The following is a 16,920-nucleotide window of genomic DNA, read 5'->3' on the forward strand; positions in this document are numbered from 1 at the left end:
GGTAATAAATGAGTATGTTCCTGATCGTGGCAAGATCACAAGGCTCGAGGAATGATTAGTTAATTGAATAGAATCGCATGTCCTTTCCCACATCAAATGATGATTGAAATATAATTTCAGTATCTAAGGGAATTTTTTTGTATTTTATTTTATCATCGCCATTTGTATCTGATTACTTTTTGACAAAGATACATATTTATTATAAAGAAAGATCAAAGTTGGCTTTCGTCGACCAAAATGTTTCATCTTAGCATGGTTTAAAAATGTACAAAACATTAGACCAATGAGTTATTTTACTTAAGCAATTACACTGAATTACAATTTCACATGAAGATTTTTACGTTTACAAATATAAAGGCTTTAATTTGCCTGGTATATGGACAAACATGAATCTGATATTAAATGAACTATTCTCAAGAAACATTAAAGCAAGCATTCCATTAATGGAAACTATTTTCTTGATATCAACTGTAACGCTAATAATGGCTAGTCTTCTATCAACAAATATCCATAATATGATTCGCCTTGTACTAAATAGTTTTCAGCGCATTCAGTTCGATATATCTTTCACAGTTACGCACGTAATTTTCGCTATTATATAATATTGTTTACTATCAAAGAAAGAATTTCGGTGTTATGATACAGAAAGAGTAACTTTAGTTTATTTATATGTAAACAACCAAGTTTTATCGACGAAGAACTTTTTAGATTTGTGAGGATTCAACATTCAGATTTAAATATTTGACAAATATTCGGTTCCTCATTCTAATATAGTTCGTTCATGAGCAAATGATTTCTAGTAAATTAAATATATTGTGTGTTTTTACACATTAGTTTCGCTTCTGTGTATATTTATATCCACCCATCTACCTATGTAGACGTTACATTAGATACCTGTATCATGATACAACTGCAATTAGAAATGTGTGACTCACAAATTATGTATATGTGCGCGGTATATATATTTATATATATACACATACCAACTGTGCGAGAAAAAGAGAGAGAGAGAGATCAAAGTACTACTATTATACAATTAGATTTGTCAAATGAAGTATATGCGTGCTCCATCAACCCAAACTTTCACATCTCGTCTGCCATAACAATTACTCTTCATGAATGATGACGTTCGATTGTCTTTGATGAAGGTTAAGTGGTGCCAGTCGAGTGGCACGTATTGTGTCCTCTCATTCATTTTCCATAACGTAAACAGATAAATTTTGATATAAATTGTGACTGCAGAACAACCGAAACGTAATATGGAAAAAACAGAACGAAAAATCGAAACGAAAATTATAGTGTAAATATAAACCGAGCATAAAAAGGGGTTTTCGTGCGTGAGAAAAAAAATACTCGTTCACTTTGATGCAATATATTAGTTGTAACTATATTTTTGTTTCCTTTTCAACTGATGTTGTTCTTCTTTATCATATGTTTAAATAACTTTGTTCTGTTTTGAAGTAGGATTTTAACGAAAATAAAGAAGTCAAGAAACATAGAGAGAGGTAATTATACAGCCAATGTGCTTTGATGTTGTTCTGACTGTAGTTGAGGTCCTATATATATATATTTATATATATATAATATGTATATATATATATGTATATATCCGAAACAATGGTTCAATTGGCAGTTTAGTTTTTGGTTTATATTTTTTGTCGGATTCACACATCAGAGGGGTGGACAGTGGCCTGTCTACTGTCGCGTTTATGTCTCATAGCCTTCGGTTGTGTCTCAGCACAACACTCCTAGCTGCTGTTATACTTGCGTATGGGAGTTGCCGTCAGCATAAGACTCAAACGCTATCAGTTGTGGAGCAGTGTACGTGAACTACAAATATAAGAAAGAAAAGTAGATATATTAGTGAAAATTTAATTTGAAAATTATATGGGAAACAAAGATTTTAAAAGTTTAATTATTTTAAAAACCAGAAATGTAATAAAATACACACACGTGTACATACATATATATATTTCATATGCGTGAGTAGGATTATATTTGACGTCTTGTGCAAGAAGGTTTCGATGACATTCGATTCCATTTAAATTTGATAGAGACAATTATTTCTCTATTTATTTACAAAAGGGTTCTATGGCAAAGATATACATAATAGATCATGTGCCAAATGAAGTATCGATTCTTGGTTAACACAATTGAGCTGAAGTATTGGATTATAATTCTAAGGGCCACAACGGTCAGTGAGATACGTGCAGAATATTTTACACAAATTCTCTCATACATATACATTAATAAAGAGTAATATATATATGAATATATATTTATAAATATATATATATATATATATTATATATATATATATATTATAATATATATATATATATATGATGTACGCTTTGTAAGTGCTGTAAGGGATTACTAGGACTACAAGTTAAACCCGAGACATTAGTTATGGACCCATTGCAGATCTCTGATATAGCAGATTTATAATTGTTAGAAAGGACAACAAACATCTCAAGTCACTTACATTATTATTACTGGAAAAAAAATTCAAAGTCTTAAAGCTGTTTCTGGTATATGACATGAGATGTTTGCCTTACCTTGACGTTTGTTGTCCTCTTTAACAATTAAAACACACACACACACCACACATATATATATATATATACACATACATATATATACATATACACATACATATATATATATACATATGCACATACATATATATACATATATATATATATATACACATACATATATATACATATATATACATATATATACACATACATATATATACATATATATACATATATATACATATATATACATATATATATATATACACATATATATATATATACAACATATATATATATACATACACATATATATATACATACACATATATATATATACATATATATACATATTATATATATATATATACATATATATATACACATACATATATATACACATACATATATATATATACATACACATATATATATATACATATATATACATATATATATATATATATACATCTATATATATACACATACATATATATATACACATACATAATATATATACATACATACATATATATATATATATATATATTATATACATATATTCATATATATACATACATATATATATATATATATATAATACATATATATACATATTATATATATATATATATATATATACATATATACATATATACATACAAATATACATACAAATATACATACATATATATATATATATATATATATATATAATATATATACAGATATAAATTTGATTTTAGGATTTTACACTCCAGCAAACACACACAGACACACACACACACATAATATATATAATATATATATATATATATATAATATATATATATATATATATATGCGTGTATGTGTATGCTGGAGTGTAAAATCCTAAAATCAAATTTATATCTGTATAAACTCCTCTCTTCAGAATTTACGCACATCACAGGCAATTAGGTTCTGTTTTCTGACGCAATTACGCATGGCTGGTATATCATGTTGATCTTATTCCTTGCCTAATACATATACAGCTGAGTTTAAGTCATTTCTTATTCAAGAATATGTCTGTTTGCATTAATTTTATTGTTTCCTTTTTTGTTCTTTATTTATTTCAGTTAGATAAATATTTTTGGTAAAATTATAATTGGAGTACTTTTATTCGAATGAGTTAAATAGCATATAATATTCATCTACCGTGTTTCATTTTTGTGTATGTGCTGTAGATATTAAGGAATAAAATCAAATACCTATTTACAAATTATCTTCATTGAATGACAATTCTATAAGAACATATGATCTACTAGCAGATATTTTGCCAGCTGAGTGTCCTGCTCAAGAACAAAACGCGTCACCTGCTATCGAACATACGATCTTACAATCGTGAGTCAAATAATCGAGTCACCATGCCACGCGGCATCATTATTTAACTACATATCTACAATGTAAATATATATATAAAATCACCCAATTACATCTGTAAGCCTTTCAGAATCACCATAAAACATAATACAAAAGTAGATTTTATCATCATGAACGCATCAACATAGATGTCCATACATTATTCATCTAATCATGAAGTTATGAAGTTACACTCATCAATTAAAAAGTAAGCTCTGTACTCTCTTTACTCTTTTACTTATTTCAGTTAATTGACTGCGGCCATGCTAGAGCACCGCATTTAGTCGGTAAATCGACAACTCCAGGACTATTCTTTGTTAAGCCTAGTAATAATTCTATCAGGGTATTTTGCCGAACCGCTAAGTTACGGGGACGTAAACACGCCAGCATCGGTTGTCAAGCGATGTTGGGGGGACAAACACTGACACACAAACATATACATACATATATATATATATTATATATATATATATATATATATATATATACGACGGGATTCTTTCAGTTTCCTTCCACCAAATCCACTCACAAGGCTTTGGTCAGCCCGAGGCTATAGTAGAAGACACTTGCCCAAGGTGCCACTCAGTAGGACTGAACCCGCAACCGTGTGGTTGGTAAGCAACCTACCTACCACACAGCCACTCCCACGCAAGTTTTAACGTGAACTTCGTCAAGGATAAAACTTAAAGCAGTAAATACTAAGCTGTCAAAATTCAATTTTATTAACCAATACCTAAAAAGAACGAGATCGAATCCGGTGCCAACTGAAAACGCGTTTCATGTGCGAGATCTTATAAATCAGTTTGTTTTATCAAAGATACAGAGACGATTAAGTTTTGCTTTGAAATAGAGATGACTTCAACATAAGAACAACACACACACACACACTCACACACAACACACACACACACACACACACACACACACACACACACACACACACACACACACACACACACACACACACACACACACACTGGGGTTTAAATTAACTATAACTCCTGCTAAAAATCATAATTTTTCCTTTTCGAAAACATGTAGTACTTCCCACTTATCTATAATATGAACAAAATAAAAGGGTATAAATGTATACAGTGAACAATGACAAAACGCACACGCACATACATATGTATATATATGCATATTATGTATATGTATATACTGTACCGTAGAAACAGCTTTTTCAGGCATATAATCGGGGCATAGATGGCCAGGTCCATCTTTGTCACCAGAAATTCCATCGCCTGACTTTCGGCCAGGAATATATTCACCCTGAAAGATAAACGAAAGCTATTTAAAAATTGGTATGAAAAGTGCATAACGAAAGTATTAGATTCAGAATTCTATACTGATATTGATGGTCACATGCACATTGTACCCGATATTAATGTCTATATATATATATATATATATATATATATATATATATATATACATATATATACGGCATCCTATAATGAAATGTATGAAATGACAAGGCTTATTCTCCGTGCACACGCATATATATAAAGTATTGGTATATTAAATTATAGATGCATATGGATATATATATATATATATATATTATATATATATATATATATATATATATATATATATGCTTACGTAGATATTGCATAAATATAATGTATATGCTTAGGTATATATTGCATACTTTATATATATACACATACAGTGTGTGTATGTATTGTATATAGCTCAATAGAACTAATATACATCCACTATTGACTCTTTCATCAACTTCAATATTGTCTTACATATTAATACAACCTGACTCAGTAAAATCCTATCAGCTTATGAGATAACATGTAATATCAGCACAAGACCTAGCATAAAGGTTTATCAGCTTTTGTATCCATCTTGGAAATTCCCTTTTATTTTAGGATTATTCAACCAGCGTCGAATTATACGTAATCATGAGATGCTATGACTATACATTTAGAGTTTCATGCAGAATATTATAAATGTAAAACATAAACTGAACAATAACACATGGTTGTCTCTTACAGAAATCGTTTTAAGGTAAAAACCACACTTCCATATATGCTAAGGATAATTTTTCTTAAGTGTACTTTTTATATTTATTTTCACTTGAAATAACAACCGAGTTATAATAATTATTGGTCTCTTGCAGAATAAAATTTACTGGCTCATTATCGAAAAGTACCATAAAAATTCACTTTCCTCTTATGATGCCTGTAACGATGTAAACTTTTTTTTAAATTATCAGTTGATTATGACCGTTGTTTTCTAATGAAACAATAGGGAATGATGTCTGATGTTTCAGGGTTAATAGAAATAAATGCTCTCATGTTGAGAAATTTATTTTAAAATTATCCGATCAGTTCTGCAAGTGCATTAAACATTCGCTGACGAAAGCTTGTGGGAAATAGCAAAGTAGACCCAAAGTTAGAGGAAAGAAATGAAATCGTATCGTGAGAAAAAAACAATTTAGTGAAATTAAATACAACGTGTGTTGAGTAGTCTATTTATTTTTAGATTGAAATTGATATGTGTACTTATTCATAACCCACATACAAGCGTGTACACAACCTCACAGATGTACTTATATATTCGGTTGTCCGGAAAGTTCATACCGATTTATAGTAGCTTATCTTTCGACTTATTTAAGAACATGTTTGAGTCCATAAAATAGGATTTGACTACATCTCCTTTTAGAGCACAGTTTAAGCTATCATTTCGTGGAAGAAGATTTATGTTCCTATAACCTGTGTTAATTCTGTAACCCTTTAAAATGGAAGATAAGAAAGTTCATTTTCGGCGCTTAATGCTTTGGGAACCAGACAAAAATTGCTGCAGCTTGGCTGGGATGTATTACTCACACTCCATATTCACCAGATATTGCTCCTTCGGATTTCCACTTATTCAGGTCTCTGCAAAATAGTCTTCCTTGGATGGCGTAAATACATACCTTGATGAAATGTTTGCTATGAAACCCCCTCAATTCTGGGAACAGGGTATTTTTAAGTTAAAGGAAAGATGGAGACGCATTGTGCAACAAAATGGTTCATATTTGGTCGATTAAAAATGTAATAGCAAGTATTTATTGACCTTTTTCTTTCCTTTAAAAATCGACACGAACTTTCCGGACAACCCAATACATGTGTAAGCAAAGTAGGTATACAGTGACTCAAGGATTTACTCAAAGTAGAGAGAAATATAAAAATGAGGGTTTCCAATGAACTATGCATCTCCTGCAAATTCCTTAGTAGGCCTATGAATCGTTTAAATTAAATAAAAAAGAAATAGAGAAGTGTGTCAGTATCTGAGAGCATGTAATTACGTATGATTATCCGTATGTATATAACCATCCATCCATCCACCATTCCTAGAAAGTCGAAGGAGAATAGGGGTCTTGTCAGAATTAATCATCATCCTCAACATCACCATCATCATCATCCCATTCTTGGTTTACCTCTAAATCTCTTGCAGATTGGCTCGGCTTGAAGGGTGCGCTTTGGAATTTTTCTATCAACATATCTAATTCGATTTTGATAAACGTATACGTAAAATATTTATTCACACAAAATACAAAGCATATAAATTATTTTCGTTTATAATGAATAAACCATTTGGTTATACATAGAATGAAAATTAAAAATAAACAAAACTTACTTTATTTCCGTGGCATTTTAATTTACAGACAAACTCCAGAATTCCAAGGGCTATAGCTAGTGCTAGTCCACATATCAAAATATAGAACACACCAGCTACGTTGCTTAGTGACAACTCGCGTTTCTTCGAGTCCTGTATGAAAGATAATTTATAAAGTATTCATCAGAATTGGAAAAAGAATTGAATTTAGATATACGAGATTTTAGATTAGTGTATTCAAATCTCAATGAATTGAGTGAGCTGTTTTATCGCTTCAATTTAATGACTGATCTTATCTAATACAAAGTATATATCGCATACAATAATCTTGGTTCTCATATAAATGAAATAGTAAAAGTATATTTACATATACAGCCATAATAATGTTTTCATTTTATAATAACATAAACTGGTTTGTCTTTTTAGCGAATATTTTCATCTCCCAGCTCTCAGCTATACTAATCACATTGGGCTTTATTTAAGTATTATTTTGCATATGTAAACAATAAAACCCTTTATTGATCTTGTTTTTACTTATATCGAATAATATTAACAGTAACCCTTTTTCTTCCTTCAAACATTATCTGAAGTACAGAAGTTTAAAACTCAGAATTAGGAAAAGTTAAATTCCTATATTCTTGTACGTGTTTCAGCCATTAAACTGCAATCATGCTGGGGCATCGCCTTGATGAATTTTAACTGAACGGATCGATCCTAGCACCTATTATTGTTTAAGTCTGGTTCTTATTCTATCGGGATCTTTGCCGAACCGCTAAGTTACGGGGATGTAAACACATCAACACCGGTTGTCGAGTGGTGGTAACACACACATACACACTCGATAGGTTACTTTCAGTTTCTGACAACCGAATCCATTCGCAAGGCTTTGGTCGTTCCGAGCTATAGAAGATGCCCAAAGTTCCCCGCAGTGAAACTGAACTCGGAGCCATGCGGTTGGAAAGTAAATTTCTTACCACACTGCCACGCCCATATATATATATATATATATATATATATATATATAGAATGATAGTGCAGTTTTTTTTTTGAATTCGACCCTATTCTTGCTGCAGTGTTCGACAGTAGGATTTACCTTCTGATATAAAATTCATGTATTATAAATTTCTTTCCATCTACGATAAATTTCTGTTCGAACCAGACCATTGTTTTGAAGATTGACTGACATTGTTAACCTTATTGCGGCAGATATACGGTCTCATTGATCATTCCTCGCTATACAAATCTACGCAAGCGTGAAATAATCTTTTAACGGTCGCATGCCTTTGAACCTTACCAAGCATCAATACAAATACTAATATTTTATGCAAACAGTGGCATTATTAGTGCTATTAATAATGTTGAAGAAAATAATAATAATAATAATAATAATAATAATAATAATAATAATAATAATTTCATTGTAGGAGCAACAGAAATAATAACGATAATATTAAAATGTTTCTTCTATATCAAACGCAGTTTGTGTTCTACTGTCAGTCTGTGTTCTCATTTGATTAATCTTCACACACATTTCTATATTTCAGTGATCACAACTTTTATATTATTTTACGCTGCATATTGAGCCTATACAGTGAACTTTCCATAAAGAAGTATCGTATGTGAACTTTTCATGTGTTATGATACGAGAAACAATAGTTACAAAGATTGGAGTAGCGATTCAGTTATTCATCCAGCCTCATTCATCATTCCGTCACAAATGCGTCCAACATACATATTTCATTTGTGTCATGTATTAGCAAATTTGTGTGTTTTTCCTCCTTTCTCCTCTGAATTTCCAGTGTGACTCTATCTATAATCTAATTTAACAAAATGTTATATATTTATTTCACTATGTAGCCAGCAATATATCAATTAGACGATCCCCGAGTCTTTTGTCTATATTTTGACTAGATTACTCAGAACTAGATTTTGTGATGTTTGTATAATTTATACGATTATCGGTCTTTCGGTTAATCTGCTTGTTTCTATAATCCTAAAATCACCTCAGCCTTTTATACAAATCATTTTCTTAAACTTAGCTATTTTTCCTCTCTAATCCTTCACAGAACCTGAAAGTGAAGATCATTACACTTTACCTAGTTTTGGTTGGGACTGTTGAACCCAAAGTATGATATACAGTCTAGGTTTCACATTGGGATGTATAATTAGTTTACTGTAAGAACGAGTTTGTAGCCTTGTAAATATAACTGACCACCTACTTCTCTTGATAGCTCAATCGTAAACATTTTCTTCCAAGCTTTCACTCTCCCACTCTTAGTGAGAACAGCAAATCAAATTGCAAACAAAGGTTGTTTTTTTTTTTGTTAAAGGCTGGAAATGACTGTTTCTATTTTTTGATTTGAGGATCTTTTCACTTTCACCGGCAAATTTTAAAAATAATTTTTTGTAACTAAACTCTTTTAAACTTCGTATACTGGTAGAATGTGTCACATAAAACATTTTTCCTCTTGGCGTTCTTGAGAAAATTCTGTAGTTTGTAAGCTATTTGTTGTTAAATTTCTCGTATTTTGGCAATTTCAACCAATTAATGACGTCTATTGAGGTGAAAACAATCACTGCTATTGTTTGTCAATAAGAAGTTCCGGCGGTGTATATATACACACATATGTTTAACACCTGAAACGTTTTATATTCTTCAAATTACATGAAATTAATTCATTTAATACTATCTACTATGTTTGCACACACAGAACTTAGCTATTCATTCTGTGCTGTTCGTATTCGCTTGATGAAGGATATTTATGTTAAATTATATTGTCCATCTAATCTATTCGACCATTATTTGAGAGAGGCTCATGAGAGTAGAGTCCGCAGATAACTCTTACATAAGGAGTGCCTATTTCCTTGATGGCTTTCTTCAGGTGTCTGGTTCTAATCCTATTTTATACTCTATGACTTTCGATAGAGTTTTCAATAAACACACAAGGAGAAAGAATAATGAGCATTAGTCATATTTTCATATCAAAATCAAGACGTAAAATTGTTTTTAGGCAATGATACGTCAGGTTGCACGTAAAATTAAAAAGGAACGTTGTTATGTATGTTACTTGCACAAAATTCCAAATGGGCAACGCCGAGAGCGGTGATTTATTTCTCTCTCTCTCTTTTTTTTCATTCATAGAATTTTAATATTTTAGACAATTGGAAATAATGTTTGATTGAAAATTAACGTCAACAATTTAATAAATATAAATGTACCGCTGGATACGTCTGTTAAATTGTGGAATTACCCGATGTATTAACGAAAACATTAAATGAATTTCCTCTACACATCACCAGCTCATTATATATATACATATATATATATACACACACACATACATACACACGTGTGTGTGTGCATATGTGTAAGTATGCGTAATTGCAAATATATGTGTGTGTGTATACGCGTATATTTTAATACAAAAATATGCAATATATTTATATGTATAGTTATGATAAAACAAGATACAAGCACACTGGTATTATTCTCTGCGTCGGTAAGACTAGGATTATTTGGAAGAGATGATAGAAAGATTGGCTGAAGCTGATGGGAAACACACAACATGCTTCATACGTAGATAGAGAGTAGAGGAAGAGAGAAACTGAATGCTAGATGCAGAATGAAAGACAACTTAAAAGAAAATAAGCTGTCGGACAGATGTGGGGTTGGGTGGAATTAAGGTGAGAATGTAGCTGAAAGATGAAAATGGGTTAACTGAAGTAAGAAGAAATACAGGAGCAGAAGGGTAAACGTTCATTTAAACACGCCATGAACACTATTCTGAAGTTTGAATAAGAACCGTTGTTCCTTCTGTTTCCATTTGTATCTACGTATCTCCTCTGATCCCATCGATATGCTTAATGTTTTAATTTGCACACAAACGAGAAAAGGGAACTAATAATGAGAAATGGTCATTTGCCTTGTAAGTAGATAATCTAATACTTACGCCTCCTGAATCGAAACCGCATTGGCCTTTCTCATACCACCATTTCTGATACAGCTTATGCAAAGAACCTTCTTCTTTAAGTTCAAGAACTGCTAATGTCACTGAATCTCTAAATACAAAAATAAACAGATATTTTTAGTTTTCAGAATTTACGATATAAAATGTATTTACCCGACGTAAATACTTACTTTAAAATTTACATTTAGCTCTTTTACCGTGGTCATATTCACGTGGTAAAACAAATGTATAGTACCGAAAATGTTTACTTTCACCATGAGGAATTTCTTAGAGACATCATATATGTATGATGACGTCACTATCATCCTTTGGATATGTCTTTCGCTTTGTTTATTTAGTTCTGCTAAGGAATTAAGTACTCTGGTTTTGTTCATATGTTCCAGTCTATGAATTTGTTGTAAATTTAGGGAAAGAATTTTTAAAAAGATTCTAAGTCTGTTTGTTCACATGTGTCTGTCTCGACGAATACATAAACTGACCTGGTATGTATGAAGATATGCTGACTTAGAATTTGGTTTTTAACGTGAGTCATATGGAATGCCATAGATATTACTTCGACTGAAGAGCGAGCATCCACTCCGTGTAATTGCGTATTTAGACTGTGGGGTGTGGAATGTAACCTCCGTTGTGCAAGACATCAGAAACTTTCTAAAAATGTTTGACATATTATATGCTGTTATTGTATTGTGTGTATACACCTCATTTAATGCTCTGCTTATAATATTCATTTGAGAAACATTGATAAAGAGACTCTCCACGTCTTTTGCAGAACTTTTGTAGACTTTATCACTTTTCTGCGGAACTTCTAAGTCTTCCTTTGAGGAATCAATACGATGCTCCAGTTTTTTGTATATTCACAATAATGGCCGGGTACTTAAATAATCTGTAGGTCGATGTAGGAATTTGTAAGATGTGAAATTGTGGGTCGGAGGGCGTTATTTTGTCTGAATAATTTCCTAACGATGGCATAAATATATGTCTGATTAAATACTCATATCTCTCATAAAATAATGGATCCTAATCATACTTTGCTTGCAGTAATTTTTCATTGTATTCACGTTATCTTATTTTGAAGAATTTGTTATCATACACTATATTACGGAGTCTTGTAAAGTTTTAATATTTTTACCATAAGAAATAAGTTATTTTTACTGTTTTTATTTTGTAAATATATATATTTTTTTCATTTTTCAAATCATGTTGGATTAGTTTAAAAGACATAAGATATTTTTGCATTTGTCGTTTTCTTTGAAATATTATGCGTCGCCATTCGTATCACTGAACTTGATATATGAAGGGCAAGTCGAGTGCTGAATTCGATTCTACCTTCTTCCCTACTTCGTGCCTGATCTCTCACTGAATGCATTACGTTAAGCAATCTAAATGACTGCATGATACCACTCACATCACCGCTTTCTTGACTAGTAGAAAAGCCGGTAAACTTTCCTACAAGAAAGAGAATTTAACCTGTAGCGTTACTGAAATCATTCAATGAGGGCCAAATTGTTATATATCAAGCGAGGTGATAAACACGTATACAACGCACGCACATACATTTACATATATTTGTATGCTTGTTTTTCTGTTTATATGTGTATGATATTAAACTGCATGAATTATGTATGCAGTTATTCAATGCTATTCGGCACTGGAGTTAGATAAACATTTATATGATAAATCGATGATGTACATGTTGCTTATGATGCTTCCCTGATATCTCTTTAATTCACCTTAAATTGTTTTATTTATTCAGACATATATTTGATATGACTAGACTTATAATTTCCGTTTATGTGTTATCACTTGCGGAACATCTGAAGGAGAGCAAACACCACATAAACAATAAATTAAGAAAACAACAAAGCATTAAATATAAAAACCGAAACATCAACAATAATAGCTACATTGTTAATGATAAAACTACATTGTGTTCTTCTTCACATGTCAATCTCCGAAATTGATCGATTTATGTAGTATAATCAGACATTTCCCCACCTCATAGCTTCTGGTTTGTGTGGATAAGCTGGCAAAATTATATAAACAAAAGTTGAAAAACATATATGCTTAATTAAATATACCACTTCATATTAAGAACAATGTATATAGCAACAAAGGCACGCGCACGCGAACATACGCACATACACAGACACACACACAAATAGACACACTTACACATACATATGGGTGTCATTCAGGTGTCGTATAGTAATTTATTTTGCAATAAATACGTCCGAGGCGTATTTACCATTGACTTCTCTTAAAGGTTCAAGTTAAAAATTACAACATATGTGTAATATTCCAACGGAGGCTATTCGGAAAACCATTATATATATCCGGTTATATATATATATCTATATATATATACACATGCATTTATATAAATATATAAATGTATATATATATATATTTATGCATACATTTATGTATGTATATATATATAAATGTATGTATAATATATATATATTTATACACACATTTATATATATATATATATATATTTATACATACATTTATGTATATATATATACATACATTTATGTATATATTATATATATATATATATATATATATTTATACATACATTTATATATATATATATTTATACATACATTTATTATATATATATATATATTTATACACACATTTATATATATATATATATTTATACATACATTTATGTATATATATATATATATATATACATACATTTATGTATATATATATAATAGACTTCGCCAGGTGGTGCTATTAAGTTAGACATGGCCTGGGCCAATACTGGCCAAAACCTTTCTAAGTTATTCTAAGTTATATATATATATATAGATACATTTATGTATATATATATATATTTATGCATACATTTATGTATATATATATATATATATATATAAATGTATGTATAAGTGTATGTATAATATATATATACATAAATGTATCTATAAATATATAAATATATATATATATCATAAATGTATCTATATATATAATATATATATATATAATAAATGTATCTATAAATATATATATATATATATATATATATATATATATCATAAATGTATCTATAATATATATATATATATATATATATATACACATAAATGTATCTATAAATATATATATATATATATATATATATAATAAATGTATCTATAATTATATATATATATATATATATATATATATACATAAATGTATCTATAAATATATATATATATATATACATAAATGTATCTATAAATATATATATATATATATATATATATATATATATATATACATAAATGTATCTATAAATATATACACATACATAAATGTACGTATAGATATATATATACATACATATTTATAGATATAATTATGCATATATTTAAATATATATATATATGTGTGTGTGTGTGTGTGTGTGCTAATATATATATATATATATATATATATATATACATACATTTATATTTATTTATTTTTTTTCTGTAGTCTCACCTCAGAGCTGCGGCTATGCTTATTCACCGCTGTTTTGCGACACTTTTATTACTGAGAGACTCGTCCATTATGTAGCACTTTGTGAAGAATGGAGTTTGATGTAGCTACACTCATTTGCACCTCTTTTGGTGAGGTAGGTTCATCTGGGACTCTCGAGAGAAAACGGTCCAGCTTTGATACCAAAACACCTACATCTACTTTGTGCAGGTTCCTCAGACTCTTTGGGAGAATATTAAAAAGCTGTGGGTCCCTGAAGCCCAGGCTATTGCAGTAACTGGTCCTGAAACGCGAAGTCGTCGCTGGGATCTTTTGTACTATGCAGTGTCGTCCCGTTCTGGAATTGGTGTAGCTTTCAATGCCAAAATTTGTCAGAATTCCTTCCAGGATCTTCCAGATGTATATTACGGTATACCTCTCCCAACATCTCTCCAGGGAGTAGAGTCTTAGCTGTTTCAGCCTTTCCCAGTAGCTGAGCTGTTGAGACGATCTTTTTGCCGAAGCTTCGCTGGATTGCTTCAAGGTCCGCTGTTAATTTCACACTGTTGCGTGACCATAGCTGTGAGCAGTAATCCAGGTGGCTGAGGACGAATGTCCTTCAGTGTACCATCATGGTTTCTTTATCTCTGGTTCTGAATGTTCTTAGGATCCAGCCAGCCAGTCGTCTGCACTTTGACGCCATTCTGGTAATGTGCACTTAGAATGAGGTATCATCACTCATACCGATACACAGGTCCCTCATTGATTTAGGCTCTGGGATTGAAATTCTCTGTGGACCAGTGTAACCTGTAAGTTTCATATTCAGTTTTGGACGCTGGTAGCGCAGGGCTTGGCATTTATTATTATCCTCAGCCCATCTGTAAATTGAGTCCAACTCCGGCTCCAGATGGGAAATATCGCTAGAGTTCTGAATTTTCTCTGAGACTTTCGTATCGTCTGCGTGGCTTGCATGGGTAGCCATCCGGGGACTTGAAGGCATAACAGTGGTCTCAAAACAGTGCCCACTGGAACACCGCTCACTATTTCTGTTTAGCTACTTTTGTCTAACTTCTATCTTTCAGAAAGTCATGTAACCACTCTCTATATTTTTCTGTTATGTCGAGATCACGCAGTTTGTGACGTATCATAACATGATCCACTTTGTCAAAAACTTTTGCAAAATCAATGTATATTACGTCCACATTTGAGTAGTCGAGTAACTGCCTCAACACACAGCTCTAACCTTGCCGAAAGCCATGCTGTGTGTCACTCAATAAGTTATTTTCTTCAAAGAATGCGATTAGTTTCCCTCTGACTATCCGTTCTATGACTTTGGAATCTCCCATAAGAACATTGCTCAATGGTGTTCCTGTCGCATGAGGACTTCTTTAATTCTTTTGAGGCAATCTTCAAACTTCCGTCGTCACGGATGTATACAGCAAATCTACAATGGCTCCTTTCCCTTCTGTCTGTTCGCAGTATGGCATAGTTTGGTACGTGTACTTCTGCATCCTCTATATCGGGGATGAGGTGAGTTTCCACGAGTGCTATGCATAGGGCTTGATTGCATGCAGTAAGATCTCTCAGGAAAGAAATTTTGCTTTTATTATGATGCAACAGGCCCCCAATATTTAGTAAAAGTATTGGGGTGACGACTGTGCAGGCATTAGGGGAGGCTATCCCATGTCAGTTGAATGTGCTGGTCTTGCGCAGTGGTTGGCAAGGTTCCTAGTTTGTGCTTGGTGTAGCCAGATCAGCTGCTGTACAATCTTCTGCGCCATGTACAAAAAGACTCTTGTTTAGCTGCTGCGTTGCGCATAACATCTGAAGAGTTCATTTCTTTTGTGAATTTTTTCCTTGGCGACATGTTGTCTTTCCTCAGGGAAGTTTTCCTCCTTAAGGCCCCTATAGTTGTGGTGGGGTGTCGGTTGGGCAAACCGGCAGTTTTATATATATCT

The 16,920-nt window shown here is 31.5% G+C and overlaps 1 protein-coding gene across 1 annotated transcript in view; it reads right to left on the reverse strand.

Annotated features, from left to right (window-relative positions):
* Window positions 1-140: 140 nt before the first annotated feature.
* The window catches only part of LOC115216511 (glutamate receptor-like), a 701,885-nt gene continuing 685,105 nt past the window's right edge, over window positions 141-16,920 (reverse strand). Inside the window, exons 16-19 of the mRNA XM_029785951.2 lie at window positions 11,486-11,594; window positions 7,557-7,688; window positions 5,088-5,192; window positions 141-1,830 (exon numbers count right to left, since the gene is read on the reverse strand). Of these exons, the coding sequence (XP_029641811.1) occupies window positions 1,759-1,830; window positions 5,088-5,192; window positions 7,557-7,688; window positions 11,486-11,594 (418 nt within the window). The 3' untranslated portion in view covers window positions 141-1,758. The remainder of the gene's footprint in view (window positions 1,831-5,087; window positions 5,193-7,556; window positions 7,689-11,485; window positions 11,595-16,920) is intronic.

This window comes from Octopus sinensis, linkage group LG1, assembly GCF_006345805.1.
Source record: "Octopus sinensis linkage group LG1, ASM634580v1, whole genome shotgun sequence".
Lineage (NCBI taxonomy): Eukaryota > Metazoa > Mollusca > Cephalopoda > Octopoda > Octopodidae > Octopus > Octopus sinensis.